Consider the following 18,713-nt stretch of genomic DNA (forward strand, 5'->3'; position numbering starts at 1 on the left):
TTATGATCTTAAATGAAAAGTCACAGCAAAATCTTAAAAATATGCTAATTCAAACCAGACGTAGAAAGGTTTTGTTAAAATGTCAAAATAGTACTGTAAAGGAACAGTTCTATTATTGTTTAAATAACAGTTAAACTTTAGACATTAAAATAACATTAAGACTGAAGTATAACATAAACTCCCTAAGAGTGAAAAAATAAAGTAAAGCAAGGATTATCTATCTTTAATTGAAACCTGCTCTAGTTTATTCATTGTAATAAAATTATATCCTATCACAATTTCCTAAAGCTCTTTACATAATTGTCTTTATTGACCAAATTTAAAGAGAATACTATTATGTCTTAAATGACCTCATCATATTGTGGCTATTTTTATAAAGGAAAATGTTCTGATTTGTGGGATTCTAATTAATTAAATTAATTCTAATTAATAAATTCTAATTTATCATAATTTCATTGAAGTATCTTCAATGACTATCAACGTTTAGCTTTCATGACCTAAAATTTGGTTTACATTCGGAATTTGGTTACTGTCATCTCTGCTTATTTTCCCGTTCTACAGATTGAAATATCTATTAAGTCGTTGTTTTCTTACATAATTTTCCACATAAAAGATTCAAGATCTTTGCTAAATTACATGTAGAGTGAATTAATCACTTACATGTTAATATGACCTAAATTTCTTGAAGATTAACATTTGTCTTGTCCCCTTCATACTGAAATGCATTACATACTTGATTCTCTAACTGTGTGTTGGTTAGAGAATCACTTTTTATTGATTCCTGTTATCACGTTAATATAAATATGTCATACATGTCTAAACATATGACATCTAGTTAGACATAAGTATAATAATATCAATTAGCATTCACTTTGGTGTCCTAAAATTAGCAGTAACTTTTCTTTGTGCTTGAAATTAGGAATCAGTGCTCACCACTTTGTGTGATGATTTGTGAGTGCGTGTTTGCATGTATGTGTGAGAGAGACGCGTGGAGAGACAGAGACAGGGAGAGAGACACAGAGCTCACACTCTAGCCCCAGACACAGAGGCTACATTCATGAACATATGGTCAAGAACTGTGTGTTGAAATATGCACAGATCTTAACTATTTAAAAAAGAAGCTATAAAAGAGGGAAGATTACATTTTAAAGTAAATCACCTCCCTTATACCACCAGCCTCTGGGTGCTTACTGACTTGTCTCTGGGGTCCCCTTCCTAGTGCCACTTCGCTGCAGCGAAGCTTGTCGCCAGCTGCATTCTCCTCACTTGGAAACTGCCTCTTTCCTTCCGATTGCCGTTTGCACCTCTCCAGGAGAATCTGTCTAAAGCAGTGCATCTCTCCCAGTCTTCCTCTGCTGATTCAGCACCCACTCTTCATAGCTTTCTAGTGTCTTCACAATAAATCCTGAAGTTTTAGAATCACATGAGCTTAACTCAAGATACATCACCATGTGTGGCCACCTGTCTTACTTTACAGCCTATCCCCTGATTGTTTAGTGATAATTTTTTTCCAGCCATATAGTGTATTCCTGCTGCTGCACCCTGCAGCCATCTCTCCTCCTCTTCCCACCCTATTGGATTCTCAGTGTTTCCACCTTTATGGCTTTGTCATGAATTATCTGTGGATTGAGTGGTGTCAGTTAACATTTGCCATCCTCATCAAATCTTAACTTTGGAATTTGAACACGTTACAGGAACAAAGTTGTCTGTGGTCTACAATGTCTGGGGCCTTGGGCTGAGTCATCTGGAGCTCCTTTGACCACAAGTTTAAGGCTTAAGGGTAGTGTTGATGTTGGCGAGGGGCTCACTTCCTCTATACGTGGGTCTCTCATGTGGCCTCTCCCTGTGACTACCCTGCAGAAGCTGGTTTTTCTCATGCAGATCCACTGACTTTTTCATGGTGGCTCCCTCCCAAGGAGAAAGCCCTGTGGAAGCTGTGTCCTTGCTCATAAGCTAGCCTCAGAAGTCACATGGCATGATTTCTGCTGTGTTCTATTGGTTGAAGCAATCACAAGCCTGCCTGGGTTCCAGTGGAGGGTAATAGCATCCATTTCTTGATGGAGATCGGTGGGGTTCTAGAAGAACATGTGGGTTTAGAAATACTTCTGTGGCCATTTAGGAAAAATTATAATGTGTCACAGCAGGGGCTGCAGTTCACATCCCATAGACTCTTTTAAACTATTATAGGTCCTACCAATCTTTCCTCATTCTGAACTCTTATAAACTGCTCTTTTCACAACCGGTGTACAGTGAGTCCCCTACATACAAACAAGTTATGTTCCAAGAGCTCATTCTTAAGCCCAATTTGTTCGTAAGTCCAATGAAGTTAGCCTAGGTGCCCACCTAACACCATCACCTATATAGTATTGTACTGTAATAGGTTTATATTTTTCACACAAATAATAGCCTAAAAAACAAACACAAAATATAAAGCATTTTAAATCTTACCTTGAAAAGAAGAGTAATACAGTGCAACAGCTGGCATACAAGGTCAACTGAAGTTCAGAGAGGTGGGGAACGGCAGAGCTGAGGATGGTCAGCCATAGGAGATGGGGGCAAGCTGCAGCTTCACTCATGCTTGACGTTGATGTCACGGGTTCTGATTCCTTTTTGGAACCAAATGCCCATTCACATCTTTGTAAGTTCTCAACTTGAAGATTTGTAGGTAGGAGACTTACTGTATTTCTTTGAATTGTGAACTTTTCCTAGTGCATTTCTTGATCTCCCCGACTGTGCTGCAAATGACTCAGTGCAAGGACTTTACTTTCCTGTGTGTGTATTTCCCACATGACCTAGCATGGGGCTTTGGACATAGTTGGTGTTCAATAAACCTTTGGGTTAAAGTGAGATAGGCTTAAAATAAAATAAGCCTTGGTTTTAATACATTGTAACTGTCTGTGGTGGATGGTCTTTGTAACATATGCAGCTGTGGAGCAGGGAATGGTAGCTGTGATCTCTAAGAAATAAGTGATCAAGGATTACATTTTACACAGAATTAAATGTGTTTGGATTGAATGAAAATGAAAGCTTAAATATCCACTAGGCGTGGTGGCAAGCAATGGGAAATGCTTTTGTACATCTTAAATATTGAATTTAAAAGTTTGAATATATTTAAAACTTCATTTCATGATTCCAAATAACAGTCATTGAAAGTATTTGAATTCTACTGAGAGTCATTTAGCTGAGAGTCAATAAGCTCAACGGACTAATAAGAGTAAATATTGTAAAATTTCACCTTTTAAAAATGTACAGTTGTGTGAATAAAAGCATTTTATACTTTAATTCTGTTTTATTTGCTTTTAAATTAAAAACACTGCATGCTTAGTTTAATATGTCAAGGTGTATAGAGGAAAAAACAAGTCTTCCCTCAACCATTACCACAGCAAAGATACAACTTTTGGTTCAGCACGTGTTTTTACAGCTTTCTCCGTGTTCATTTTGTGTACTTTTGCTGTTTATACATTATTCCTTATATTTATCGTTCATGCCATAATTTGTTATTCTTCAATATGTGGAACTTATGGTTACATCAACAGTGATTTCTCTATAAGATGATTATGGAGTTTGACCATCAGTTATTGCTGTAGGAGGCTAAATTACAGACTTTGTGATGAACTGGCAAGTTTGGCATTTTAATTCAAAGTTGATTTTTCTTAAATAGATTCATGGAAAATATAGAAAAGTCTTGATAGGATGTTGTGTGCTCCATTGTATTTATTAATATTTGTTCACATTATGAGAACAAATAGTAACTCAAGGATAGAACTACGTAAAGCATTATGATTGTTAGTAACTAAAACCAATAGTACACTAGGATCTCAGCCTTGTTAAATTCTTCTAATGGACATGTGTAATTCACACTTTACTAAACATTTTAAATTTTCACATGTTGAAAATTATCTGGACACAAAATTTCCATGTGGAAGATAAATCCACAGTCTTTGCCATTCAAACTCTCCCTACTCTCAGGGGTACTGGAGGCTTGGCCATAAAATGAAAGGAAGAGAATAAAGGTTCGTCAGGTGAAAACATGAGAGTTCAGAATTCCTGAGTACCTGTAATCAATCACTTAACCAGATCCTGTTATATAATACATAAAATCCAGATCTAGTTATTATATATTTATGACATTGAGAACTACTTATCGTTAGCTATATTGACATGGTTTTGCTATTTCGAGCATGAATCGATAGAATATAATTTCCTGTATATTTATAACCTTCCTGAAAACTAAGAACATGCTTGATAGAATATTCCGATTCTCATGTCTCCATATAACTTATTATGTATTCAAGATGGCAGATCACACTGAAGTGATGAAGGGCATTCATCAATATCCAGGAATTCGATATCCTGTCCTTACTCCTAATCTTCAGGGTTTTCACCGTGCTGTAAGTGTGCTACTAATTTTCCCTAAAATTGATATGCTTTTTATTGTAAAGGTTTTTACAAAGTTAAATGGTGTGATACACGACTCCCTTGATATCCTGCCTAAACACTACTGCTATTATACTCCTGTGGGTACTTGGCGATCAATGACTGTGGCATTGTTGGGACTCAGATGCTCCATACAAATGGCTCTTTCAGTTTAACATCCAAGAATTAAAACACAGAAATACAATTTTCCATTTCAGTGAGATTCTTCTGAAAGTATATTTTGTGCTTCCCTCTTAAACAAGGAGTACAAAATAAACATTTCTCAACACGATGTTATAATTGTTAATGTAACTGTAGCAGACAATTGTACTTGTCGCCTCCTTTGGCCTTGCTGTTGTTCCCATCCTCTTCACGAAGCTAAGCACTGTCATTGGAACTAACGGCTTGCTTTATTGTCTTATCACTTGTTTCTCCGAATCCAAGGTGACTTGGGAATTTATATGCCAAAAGCTTTTGTGAATATACGTATCCACCTGCAACGCAGGAGACCCCGGTTTGATTCCTGGGTCAGGAAGATCCCCTGGAGAAGAGATAGGCTACCCACTCCAGTGTTCTTGGGCTTCCCTTGTGGCTCAGTTGGTAAAGAATCCGCCTGCAATGCAGGAGACCTGGGTTCTATCCCTGGGTTGGGAAGATCCCCTGGAGAAGGGAAAGGCTACCCACTCCAGTATTCTGGCCTGGAGAATTCCGTGGGCAGTCCATGGGGTCCCAAAGTGCTGGACACGACTGAGCGACTTTCACTTTCATACTAGAAGAATCACTGCAGCTTTAAGTAAAGGCTTGAGGTGATATGCTTACATGGCTTTATTGTAAAAGCTAAGCAGCAGCTATTTCTGATTTTAATGGATGTTTTTCACTTTTGTATTTGTGAAATACAAAAGTGACTGTGTTGCATGAAGTTGAAGTTCTGGGTCCTAGTTGGGGTGTGACCTGTTAGTGTATCTTGTGAAACCACTTTTCTCTTAAAAAATTAATACAATTTTTTATTACATTGTTAATAAAGACAGAGATCTTTTAAGAAATTGTAAATATTCTGTCATCTGGTCCTAACAGAGTAGGAAATGTACCCACCCTGAGAAATGTATGAAAGGACACCTTCAGGATAGCTTAGAAAGTAATAGAAGCAATCTTGGCCTGGGAGGTATGCAAACTCATGTCCAAAACATGGGCCCAGAACTTCTACTGAACTTGGGATCTCCTACTGGAGATTTATAGTCTTTGAACCACAGTTTTTACACCTGTGAATTGGTGTAGTACATGCTTAGTTTAGAAGATTGTTTGTAGATTAGAAATAGGATGTGCAAAATACAAACAGCAACATGGGATCAGAGTAGGTGTTCAATAAATAGAATTTCATTTTAATTTATATCAAAATTTTTAATAAAATACAGTTGATGATGTATTCATTCCTGACATACAGCAAAATTATTCCATTATACATATATACACATTCTTTTAAAATGCTCTTTGCTATTATGGTTTATCATTGGATATTGAATATGGTTCTCTGTGTTATCGAGTAGGACATTGCTGTCAATCCATAGACTTTTTACTTTAAAGGTTAAAAATGTATTGTGGATGAGTGGAAGCCAGTGTTTTTTTCAGTGTTGGAGGAAAGATGACAGAATTTTTGTTTTCTTAAGGTGTTAGGGTATTGGTGAGGAAGGGCAATCTAGGCATGGTGCTAGAGATGTATTGATAGAAAGACTTAAGAATCCGACTGGAAATGTAGGAGGCTTGACATTTGACAACAAGTCTCTGGGAAGACTGGAGGAAGGAAGGAAGACGGCAAAGTGGGCAAAAAGGAGAACTGATTAGGTCAACATTTTGGGTTTAAAGATTGGCTAGAGGGGAGGGGACTTTCTTGGTGGTCCAGTGCTTAGGACTCCATGCTTCCATTGCAGGGGGCATGGGTTCGATCCCTGGAAGGGAAACCAGGATCCCTCATGCTATGCAGCACAGCCAAAATAAATAAATGAATAAGAATAAAAAGTAAAAAAGACACCTACATTTACTAAAAAACAAAAAACAAACAAACAAAAACTGGCAAGAGGTTTAAGGAATTAGACACACAAGGGCTTAGTTGTCATAGTCAAAGTATAAAACAATGGAAGGGAGCTTCAGAGATAGAGAGAAAATTGGGGGCAAAATTCAAGTGATAATTTGGAAAAATTTTTTCTGATGGGTTATAAGGAAAGAAGAAAACCAGAAAGCATTTACTATTCTCTATTTAAAAATATATGGTCTAAAAGTAATGTTTTCCATAGATGTTAAGAGGTTTTATTGGGATGCTGGTGTTTTCCACAATTTGGGTTAAAATACTTCTGAGGATAACTTTTAGGAAAGGGAAAATTAAATTGGAATACCACCATTGTATATTCTGTGATTTATGAGTGTTGTAGTTTGTGGAATTATCCGTGTTATAAAATATTTTCACGTTTCAAAAGAGAGTATTATAGCAAGTAGAGAGAAATCTAATTTTAAATTCGAAGCAGAATGCTAAAGAATACAAGTATTTCTTTATAGAGTAATTAATATTGCTTCTACTGCTCTCACTTATGTTTTTGAAACTAATTAGCTTTTGCCTTTAACTTGTATTTTTCAGGTTGCTGCAGGAGCAACCGAAGTATCTGTTTTTGGTGCTGCCTCTGAATCCTTTAGCAAGAAGAACATTAACTGTTCCATTGAAGAAAGTATGAAGAGGTTTGAGGAGGTCGTTAAGTGTGCAAGACACATGAATATTCCAGCACGAGGGTAATTATGAAATCCTACAAACTCTAGTTAATTTGTTCATGTCTGATGTTAGAGCTCTTTAAGAACTATTTTGACATTGTTTTACCTCATGTAATAATATACATCTGGAATTTCATGGTTCACGTATTGCTGAAGCCTGGCTTGGAGAATTTTGAGCAAGGAGACTGCAAGGAGATCCAACCAGTCCATTCTAAAGGAGATCAGCCCCGGGTGTTCGTTGGAAGGAATGATGCTAAAGCTGAAACTCCGGTACTTTGGCCACCACATGCAAAGAGTTGACTCATTGGAAAAGACTCTGATGCTGGGAGGGATTAGGGGCAGGAGGAGAGGGGACAACCCAGGATGAGATGGCTGGATGGCATCACCGACTCGATGGACATGAGTTTAAGTGAACTCTGGGAGTTGGTGATGGACAGGGAGGCCTGGCATGCTGCGATTCATGGGGTCGCAAAGAGTCGGATATGACTGAGCGACTGAACTGAACTGAATAATATACACAGAGTATCTTATTTGCACCTTATGTGATCAGGGCCATCATTTTATAGTTATTGCTATAATTACCTAGATAATACCACCTGAATCCTGAGGGTGTATCTAGCCTGTGGGGCATGATGCATTGAGGTCATGGGGACCGGCATCACAGCTGACACTGTTACTCATCTCATCAATTCCAAATTACCCGAATGCAGTCATGTTGTTTGGATCTCAGCATACTCTAAGTGGATAGATTGGTATAAATTCATAGTAGCATTTGGAAAGTAATCACTTAATGTGGTTTCCAAATTTTTAACGTTTTTAAGAACCATGCTTTTTCTTCAAAGAATATATTGTATGGAAATTGAATAGCATACATAAAATGTAAAACTGCACTGGGTGTAGGTTCATCATACCAGCCATTCGGCTGACTTCTGGGCCTTCTCTGTGTGACTCTAAAGCAACTATGTTTGGTGAAGGAGAGGAGAAAGGAAACCTGCTTTTGTTTTTGCCTTCTTTCAAGCAAGCAGGAGAGCATCTCGCGCAGACAGGCTGTATGCCCAGATCCGTGTCTGTGAAATGTATGATAAATTCATTGTTACTTAAGAAAGAAGTTTTTTCTAACACATTAGTAATTTTCTATTTTTATAATTACGGAGGCATGATAAACATGCCATAATCATCTTCATAATTTAAATGCATAGTGTTTGTAAGAGAAGGCTGAATGCTGTCCCTGGGCTTCCATGCTGGTTGTCCTGCCCTTGACTGAGGTGAGCAAAGTTCAGAGTGGCAAGAAAGATCAGTCATCAGTGAGAAAACAAGTGGACCCAATTTGGAGTGAGGAGATTAGAAAAGGGTTAGAATTCAATCAAGGTCATTTGGAGAACAAGTAGAATTCGATTACACTGTATTTAGGTTTTTTTTGGTTTGCTTCCTTTTTTAAACTTCTTTTGCTTTCTCCTTAGTAAATTTCCAACATGACTTTTTAAAGATATAAAGTTATTTTGTAACTAACATGTATACATAACATGTGGAGTCCATGCAAGAAAATTCAAAAACCAAGATAATCTGTTTCCATAGAAAATAAAGGATGTTTGTTTTTAAGGCAAAAGTTACATAACAACCAAAAATATAAATGTTACATAACCACCATCAAAAAGGAAAGGTGTCTTGCAAGTTTTAAATTCAAATATACATAAGTTGTTTTATTTTTTTAACTTAAAAAAAAGGGAAAAATGAAGAAGCTGTTCTTCTGTTTCAGTGTACGTTTATGTTTGGAGTATAGGCTATTGAGTAAAGTAATTCTCATTGAAAAGTTGAAAGAACCCCAAACCTTAAGAAGTAAGGTACATATTTCAATTGGGAAGACTTTTTTTTAATGTGGAAAGATGGATGTTCACAAATTTTATAACAACTGATTTTATCACTTTATAAAATAGTATAGGCAAACTGTATAAGGCTAATAGAAACCCTAAATCTCCTTTAATACTGACTGTATTAATGTTTATAAAATTCAATATACAAATTAAATAAAACAAAATGTAATAAGATGTTTAGTACTAAATACTAAACATTTAGTATTGTCCTATCAGTAAAGGAACTTCTAACCATGCTACAACCTAAGAAATTTTTCATAAGATAAGATGGGTACAGAAGTACAGATGAACAAGCACTAACCTACAGCCAAATGAAGTCAGCAAAAGTACACTGTAATTATACCATAGACAAATGCATGTTTTCCAGTGTAGATTTTCTTCCTTTGGAGCCCAAGTCCTTGATTTTCAGAAACACTAGTCACTTTTAGAAATAACACCTTTCGAAAGATGGATGTGAGTTCACTTCTTATGCAGTTGAAAATTATCTTCTTCTCCCCCAAACTTTTACAGACTTTAAATTAGGTCTTATTTTCACTGGTCAATATAGAAGGTAGGTACTTTATTAAAAGGCATAGGCTATCGGTGCTCGTTTTAGGGAAAAAGCCATGCTCAGCTAGTCAAACCTGAAGTGGATGCTCCAACCAGTGTTACTACGGCAACAGCTGCATCACTATGGACCATCATTCAGAAAATGTATGGTGCCAGCTACTGTCAGATTTAAAGGCCATACAGCAGGACACATTTAATAAATGCTCACTAAAGCCATTTAAGCCTCTATAAAACAGTAAACTTTCATATGGTCTAAATAGCAGCTTCTATTAAAGTTATGAAGTCTATTGTTTGTTTCCTCCCCTCTTGGAAACACACACATACACATGCCTCTGTACAGGTTTTTTAATAGATGCTTGGAACTTTATGTAACATCTGGGATACATTGGGAGAGACACCATGCCAGATCGCCGACATAAAATGCAGAGTCAGCTAACTACTGCTGCTCATCCACTGTATGCGAGTGAGCAATGAAATGTCTAAATTTTGGACTTCATTTTTTAGTGTGCATTTCACATATGTTTAAAACATCTAGGTTATTTTTCTCTTATCTGTCTAAATCTTTAAAATGTTAAAAAGAGAAAAATAGAAGCCTGTTTTAAATTTAGTCATTCTCTTTTTTATCAGTGGATTTACTGAATAAATTATCTCTGATGTGTATTTAAGATCGAAATCCTTCAGATATGAAGTAGTTTTCTCATCTATCACATAAGACTTTCAGCTTTTATTCCCTTTTGTTTGAAATGAGTATCAGCTTCTCTTTAATGAAGTCGCAAGTTACAGGAATCACATGCTGCTTTTTGTGTGGAAATTTAATTTTAGAAGGAAACTGTCGCTAAGGTGACTTGTTTGTTTCATTATTAAGATACTTATAAATAGGTTATAAATTCACAAAGTCAGCAGTGGGGCATATCAGAGAGTTTTAACATGATTACCTCTTAGACTTCTCCTGTAAAGTGGTCTAGAATGATTGGACCCATGATTGACTTCCTGAAGGGCTGAGCCTACTGAAAGTTGAAAGAAGTAGATTGGTAACATTTTTTTTTTTTCTAGGAGCAAAAGAAAATTATTCACCCATTGTTAAAAAAAATACAAAATGCAAAAAAATATCTCATTGTGATCTGTCACTGCTGAGTTTATTCTCAAATTCCCAGAAAACAAAACAAAACAAAACTGAGGTGCAAACTAATGAGAACAATGAATAAGAAGCAAATTAACAATTAAAGTAAGAAAGACAGCCATAGGTCCCTGGAGGAGGACATGGCAACCCACTCCAGTATTCTTCCCTAGAGAATCCCATGGACAGAGGAGCCTGGCGGGCTACAGTCAATGGGACAGCAAAGAGTTGGACACGACCGAAGGGACTTCACACACAGACCAACCATAGATAACTTTGAAGTATGGAAAAACAAAGGCGGTTTTAGGATGTAATAACATTTTGTTTTCATCTTAAATTCTTTATAAGGCGTGATTAGTATTTATTCATATTTTGGAGGAGATAAGGAATCAGACTTTTCATAAAACTCTAATTAGTCTAGGGTGCATATCTTACATACCTCTTCATCTAACCCACATCACTAACTCCCTATCTAAATCAAAACCAAGGAAAATCCAATCTGTTTTTAAATGCTTCTGAATAAAATTGTATCATTTACATGAGCGACCAATTGTTTTGATAAGACCCTCAGTGTTTGGAAATTCTTCCTGTGCTTAGTAAATTTTAACTGATTGCCTAGCTCTGAATAATTTCTAACCTTTAAAATGGTAACCGTTTCCTGGCTGTGAAGTCAGGGCAGCGTATTCTCTCTCAAAATGGTCAGCTTTCCGTGGACTTCCCTTGGAGAAAGAACTGATAACAACACGTTGCTTCCGGAACGTGCAACCTACTTGATGTTCACCAAACCATCTAGGTCATGTACACGTTATATCTCCTATCCTTCCCTTGCCTAATTCAAAATGTCATTACAGACCTGATCCTGAAATAGCAGCCTCTTTGAGTAGGGTAATGAACCTCCTTGCTGAGGGCTCTGAGTTTTAAATACACAGTAAGTGACAGGCAGTGATTCTCATGGCTTGTGATGCCAGTGCCTCCCATAAGCTAATTTATCCTAATGAAATTTACTTCCATAGGTGGCACCATTGTCTATCAGTAGAAGCTCAATGGGCAAAGTTTCTTTCCAATTTCTATTGTTAAACTGAGGCCTTTCCACTGGTGCCTGGAAGAGGAATTCAGATCATCTACCAAAATATGGCATGTGAAACTTTAAAAATTGAGACATCTGTTAAATGATTTTCTTTAGTACATATGATGGTTTTGAGTTCTACTTTTTTTAGCCTTACATATTACTCTGTCACAGCTGTGTGCCAGATAACACATTCCCCAGCTACAGTTAATATGTATACGTTGTGTGTGTGTGAAGTCACATCTAAATAGCCTCTTTGGAGGCAAGATTGTGTTTTGTCATTTCTCGTGAAATTCACCTTTTAGAACTAAAGGAGAATTTTAGCAGAATTGCTTCTCGAGACTAACGGACCATCATTATCTCATCTATCATCCACAGTGATAAGGGCATGATCACTTCAGTTCAGTCGCTCAGTCGTGTCTGACTCTTTGCGACCCCATGAATCGCAGCACTCCAGGCTCCCTGTCCATCACCATCTCCCGGAGTTCACTCAGACTCACATCCATCGAGTCAGTGATGCCATCCAGCCATCCCATCCTCTGTCATCCCCTTCTCCTCCTGCCCCCAATCCCTCCCAGCATCAGAGTCTTTTTCCAATGAGTCAACTCTTCGCATGAGGTGTCCGAAGTACTGGAGCTTCAGCTTTAGCATCATTCCTTCCAAAGAAATCCCAGGGCTGATCTCCTTCAGAATGGACTGGTTGGATCTCCTTGCAGTCCAGGGGACCCTCAAGAGTCTTTTCCACCACCACAGTTCAAACGCATCAATTCTTCAGCACTCAGCTTTCTTCACAGTCCAAATCTCACATCCATACATGACCACATGAAAAACAATAGCCTTGACTCGATGGACCTTTGCTTGCAAAGTAATGTCTCTGCTTTTGAATATACTCTCTAGGTTGGTCATAACTTTCCTTCCAAAGAGTAAGCGTCTTTTAATTTCATGGCTGCAGTCACTATCTGCAGTGATTTTGGAGCCCAAAAACATAAAAGTCTGACACTATTTCTACTGTTTCCCCATCTATTTCCCATGAAGTGATGGGGCTGGATGCCATGATCTTTGTTTTCTGAATGTTGAGCTTTAAGCCAACTTTTTGACTCTACTCTTTCACTTTCATCAAGAGGCTTTTTAGCTCCTCTTCACTTTCTGCCATAAGGGTGGTGTCATCTGCATATCTGAGGTTATTGATATTTCTCCCAGCAATCTTGATTCCAGCTTGTGCTTCTTCCAGTCCAGCGTTTCTCATGATGTACTCTGCATATAAGTTAAATAAGCAGGGTGACAGTATACAGCCTTGACAACAAAAATGACAGAATGATCTCTGTTTGTCTCCAAGGCAAACCATTCAATATCACAGTTATCCAAGTCTATGCCCCAACCAGTAACACTGAAGAAACTGAAGTTGAACGGTTTTATGAAGACCTACAAGATCTTTTAGAACTAACACCCAAAAAAGATGTCCTTTTCATTATAGGGGACTGGAATGCAAAAGTAGGAAGTCAAGAAACACCTGGAGTAACAGACAAATTTGGCCTTGGAATGCGGAATGAAGCAGGGCAAAGACTAATAGAGTTTTGCCAAGAAAATGCACTGGTCATAGCAAACACCCTCTTCCAACAACACAAGAGAAGACTCTACGCATGGACATCACCAGATGGTCAACACCGAAATCAGACTGACTATATTCTTTGCAGCCAAAGATGGAGAAGCTCTATACAGTCAGCAAAAACAAGACCGGGAGCTGACTGTGGCTCAGATCATGAACTCCTTAATGCCAAATTCAGACTTAAATTGAAGAAAGTAGGGAAAACCGCTAGACCATTCAGGTATGACCTAAATCAAATCCCTTATGATTATACAGTGGACGTGAGTAATAGATTTAAGGGACTAGATCTGATAGAGTGCCTGATGAACTATGGAATGAGGTTTGTGACATTGTACAGGAGACAGGGATCAAGACCATCCCCATGGAAAAGAAATGGAAAAAAGCAAAATGGCTGTCTGGGGAGGCCTTACAGATAGCTGTGAAAAGAAGAGAGGTGAAAAGCAAAGGAGAAAAGGAAAGATAAAAGCATCTGAATGCAGAGTTCCAAAGAATAGCAAGAAGAGATAAGAAGCCTTCTTCAGCGATCAATGCAAAGAAATAGAGGGAAACAACAGAATGGGAAAGACCAGAGATCTCTTCAAGAAAATTAGAGATACCAAGGGAACATTTCATGCAAAGATGGGCTCGATAAAGGACAGAAATGATCTGGACCTAACAGAAGCAGAAGATATTAAGAAGAGGTGGCAAGAATACACGGAAGAACTGTACAAAGAAGATCTTCACGACCCAGATAATCATGATGATGTGATCACTAATCTTGAGCCAGACATCTTGGAAAGTGAAGTCAAGTGGGCCTTAGAAAGCATCACTATGAACAAAGCTAGTGGAGGTGATGGAATTCCAGGGGAGCTATTTCAAATCCCGAAAGATGATGCTGTGAAAGTGCTGCACTCAATATGCCAGCAAATTTGGAAAACTCAGCAGTGGCCACAGGACTGGAAAAGGTCAATTTTCATTCCAATTCCAAAGAAAGGCAATGCCAAAGAATGCTCAAACTACTGCACAATTGCACTCATCTCACATGCTAGTAAAGTAATGCTCAAAATTCTCCAAGCCAGACTTCAGTAGTACGTGAACCGTGAACTCCCTGATGTTCAAGCTGGTTTTAGAAAAGGCAGAGGAACCAGAGATCAAACTGCCAACATCCTCTGGATCATGGAAAAAGCAAGAGAGTTCCAGAAAAACATCTATTTCTGCTTTATTGACTGTGCCAAAGCCTTTGACTGTGTGGATCACAATAAACTGTGGAAAATTCTGAAAGAGATGGGAACACCAGACCACCTGAGCTGCTTCTTGAGAAATCTGTAGGCAGATCAGGAAGCAACAGTTAGAACTGGACATGGAACAACAGACTGGTTCCAAATAGGAAAAGGGCATGATAGGCTATCAAAATTTATTCATAATTGGCTTGTTAATAATTGGATGCTGTTTTGTGTTGTGTATAGGCTAATATATTCTGCATGGCTGCATCAAATTCACTCCTGTTTTTAAATGTCTTAATTACCTTTCATTGACATCAAATGTCACCTCATCATTCCTGACACTGACATTGTTTTTTTCTTCTGAATGTAGCAATGGTTGATTCTTTATGGTCCAAATATTTGTAACATTTATTAAAGGCTTCTTCTGGTTTCTTTTTGCTAGGATGATTTGAGGAACATGGGAAAGTAGGCCTAGGTAAGGCCTAACTAGGTGATTTTGTCATGATTCAGTTCTAGGTGAAGTTGGTAAAGACTTGAATGTTGCTGTTTTATCATGATTTTGCACAGTGCTGATAAATAGCCTCAGTAAGCACAAATAAAAATAAAACAACTCATATTTCTATCCAGGGTTTATTGTAATTTTAGTATCATAGGTGTCAATATCGTTGGTGATGTTTTTGTTACTCTGTCATCCTAAATAATGCTTGAAACATGATTCCAAGTCTGAACTCGAACTCTCAAATATTTGCTGTCATTTCTGGATACAGAATTTGAACTGTGAAGAACCAGAATCTGGCTATATGTTGGTTATAATGTTTAGGAATTTTATAGAAAATCATTCTGAAAGTTAAAACAACATCTTTACTCATATATTTTGCGTGAATTCATTTAAGAAATATTGATTGTTTTATATCATGTCTTGTCTTCTGATGCTGTATGGAATATAAAAATGAAAAGTAGCCTGGGTAGTTTCCAGCAGACTGGGGAAGTAATTTGTATATAAATAATGACTGTGCGGTAAAAAATGCCAAGTGTTTAGGAGAAATACAGATAAATCCCATTAATTTTTAAAGTAAGACTGTCTTAAATTTCTCTGGAGTTATTTGTAAAACCCTCATAGAGGTGTCAATAAAATGAAGTCATAAAAATGAGTAAAAATATGGAAACATAATCAGAAATAGTGGCCTTTTTAGTGAGAGCAGGAAATTTACAAAGAGCCAAACCACGGTGCAGAGAAACCTCCAGAAATGTTTGGGTAACAAGGAGAAGTTTATATTTCCTGGAATAGGAGCTTTTAAGGCTGTGAAATGGAAGAGAGGTAGAAAGTTAGATGAGGTTTCACAGATTGCTGAGCTTGAATACCAAGTTTATTTGGTTGACAACAACAGGTCATTGAAGATTTTCAGAGTAGGAAAATACCCAATCAGATTTATGCTCGAGGAATATCGTTTCAGTAGTCGATACTGGAGTACAAATGAGGATGTGCCATGAGACCAGAAGCAAGGAGGGCACTTGGAGACATCTGTGGCCATCCTGAAAAGGGCACCGCTCTGTCCACGTGAGCTGGGCCGGCAGTTCCCACGCTCTAGGGAAGAACCAGCCAATGCTGTTTGAACGTGTTCTTAAAGGTGACCTTCAAGAGATTTAGTGGCTGAAAGTGACTATATCTTTTTCTTTTAAAAGGCAAATGTGGGGAAAACAGGAATGACCATTATTTTGAATCTGTTGAGCTTCCTGTGCCATCTGAATGTGCCAAGCAATCAATTTATAACGTTCATAAGAAGGCTGGAAGTGTGTTCTGTGTAATAGAAAGAGAGAGATTATGAGGGGCTGAGTAGTCATGTATGGATGTGAGAGTTGGACTGCGAAGAAGGCTGAGTGCTGAAGAATTGCTGCTTTTGAACTGTGGTGTTGGAGAAGACTCTTGAGAATCCCTTGGACTGCAAGGACATCCAACCAGTCCATTCTGAAGGAGATCAGCCCTGGGATTTCTTTGGAAGGAATGATGCTAAAGCTGAAACTCCAGTACTTTGGCCACCTTATGTGAAGAGCTGACTCATTGGAAAAGACTCTGATGCTGGGAGGGATTGGGGGCAGGAGGAGAAGGGGACGGCAGAGGATGAGATGGCTGGATGGCATCACTGACTCGATGGACGTGAATCTGAGTGAACTCTGGGAGTTGGTGATGGACAGAGAGGCCTGGCGTGCTGCGATTCATGGGGTCGCAAAGAGTCGGACATGACTGAGAGACTGAACTGAACTGAGCTGATACAGAGACTCCTTTTTCTGTTCCCATTACAAACACATAAATATAACAACTTGTAAAGCATAAGGTGAAGTTCAGAAGAGAAAAGGAAGTCCTCAGATCATCAGGGAAAGTGTGGCAAGGATGTAGTGTGATGGCCCCAGCACATGGGGTGTCTACTCCATATACAAGCCCTAATGACTGAGAAATGCGATTCTACAGTCTATATGCGGACACATAGATGTTCTGCTAAGACTGGGATTGGAAACTGAGTACTTTTGGATTCTGGAAGCATTTCCTTGCCAGTGCAGAGTCACTTAAATCTGTGCCAGTGTTATAGGTTGTGGATTTATGACATCGGAGTATTGTGGAAACCCAAATTGAGAAATAAAGGTAGACCTTTGCTTGGGAACTGGTAAAATCTGCGAGGCAAGGGAAAAAGGAAATTAGATCTCCTTTATAGGAACATTTAAATAACTCAGGACTTTCATGGAACTTCCACAGAAACTAAAGCACCATGAAAATGCATTCACAGTAAAAATTACAGACCACATGAGGGAACAAATTACCCTAAGAAAAATAAGCAGAAGAAAAAGAAAAAGAAGGATAACTTTAGCACAAAAGAAGGACATAGAATAACCCGAATTGAGATGGTGAATTAACCCTTACTATATTTATAGAGGCAAAGGAAGAATATAATAAAAGAACAAGTCTTTATGAAAGAAAAGAATGAAGATTTGAGGAAAAGAAATGGAAGTGAAAAATACATGTGTTAAATAAAAATTAATTGCAGAACAACAGATTAGATATGGTTGAAGTGGGAGTTAACGGTCCTAGTGGCCTAGAACTAGGATTTGAGGAAATTGCAGCAATGAATAGAAAAATAATAAAAGTTTTGAAAGTGAAAAGAGAAGCCTAATAGAATTCTCAAAAGGAGAAAACAAGGAAACTAGATATGAGAGATATGTTTGATGAAATATTATAGTACCTTGAGGATTTTCTAGAAGAGTAAAAAGCATTAATGTTAATAATGAAGAAATGTAACAAGTCCTGAAGGACTCATAGTCAAATGTAGGATATTAACTATAAGTAGATAACCCTATAGCAGTAGAAAAGAATTGCACCCAGTCACTTCAGTCGTGTCCAGCTCTGTGCAACACTATGGATTGTAGCCTGCCAGGCTCCTCTGTCCATGGGGTTCTCCAAGGCAAGAATACTGAAGTGCATTGCCATGATTTACTATACAGCAATTATCTTTAGAGGGAAATATTCTCATCAGCAAAAAACTGAGGTCAGAGATAATGAAACAATATATTCAAAATGGCCAAAAAAAAAAAAAAACCCATAAAAACTGTCAGCTTAGAATTCCATATGTAACCAGACTATTGGACTAAAAGTTAACAAAACCATTTGTTGACATAACAGTCTGAAAAATTCTACCCTTGCTGGAAAAAAAAAAAAAAGAAATTGAGTGAGAAGGGAGGAATGAAAAAAAGAAAAGAAATAGAGAGGTAGTAGGTTGAGGCTATTGCAGAGCAGAAACCATCTGCAATAGGTCTGTAAAAACTTATACCAGCTGTTTAAAGTGGATAAATGTAGTAAGTGCCATCGATTTAATCAGAGATAGATGCTGTAGGGTAGCAGTGAGGTTAGACAGTGTATGTCTGTGTAACTTGCATCACTTTTACATAAAGGGATCAATTAAATAATCCAGGTAAGGAAATATTGCCAGAGTTTTGTTTAATTTAATTTTGTTTTTAATTGGAGGATGATTACTTTAAAATATTGTGATGGCTTTTGCCATACATCAACATCATTAGCCACAGAGATACTAAGCATGTCTCCTGCCTCTTAAATCTCCCTCCCACCTCCCTCCCTACTCCACCT

At 37.7% G+C, this 18,713-nt stretch overlaps 1 protein-coding gene across 2 annotated transcripts in view; it reads left to right on the top strand.

Annotated features, from left to right (window-relative positions):
* The window catches only part of HMGCLL1 (3-hydroxy-3-methylglutaryl-CoA lyase like 1), a 191,262-nt gene that overhangs the window by 87,753 nt on the left and 84,796 nt on the right, over positions 1-18,713 (top strand). Inside the window, exons 4-5 of one of the 2 annotated variants that reach the window (XM_069564084.1) lie at positions 4,296-4,391; positions 7,043-7,191. In XM_069564084.1, the coding sequence (XP_069420185.1) occupies positions 4,296-4,391; positions 7,043-7,191 (245 nt within the window). The remainder of the gene's footprint in view (positions 1-4,295; positions 4,392-7,042; positions 7,192-18,713) is intronic. The other variant, XM_069564085.1, reaches the window with a different exon arrangement.

The sequence above is a fragment of the Ovis canadensis genome, chromosome 20, assembly GCF_042477335.2.
Source record: "Ovis canadensis isolate MfBH-ARS-UI-01 breed Bighorn chromosome 20, ARS-UI_OviCan_v2, whole genome shotgun sequence".
NCBI lineage: Eukaryota > Metazoa > Chordata > Mammalia > Artiodactyla > Bovidae > Ovis > Ovis canadensis.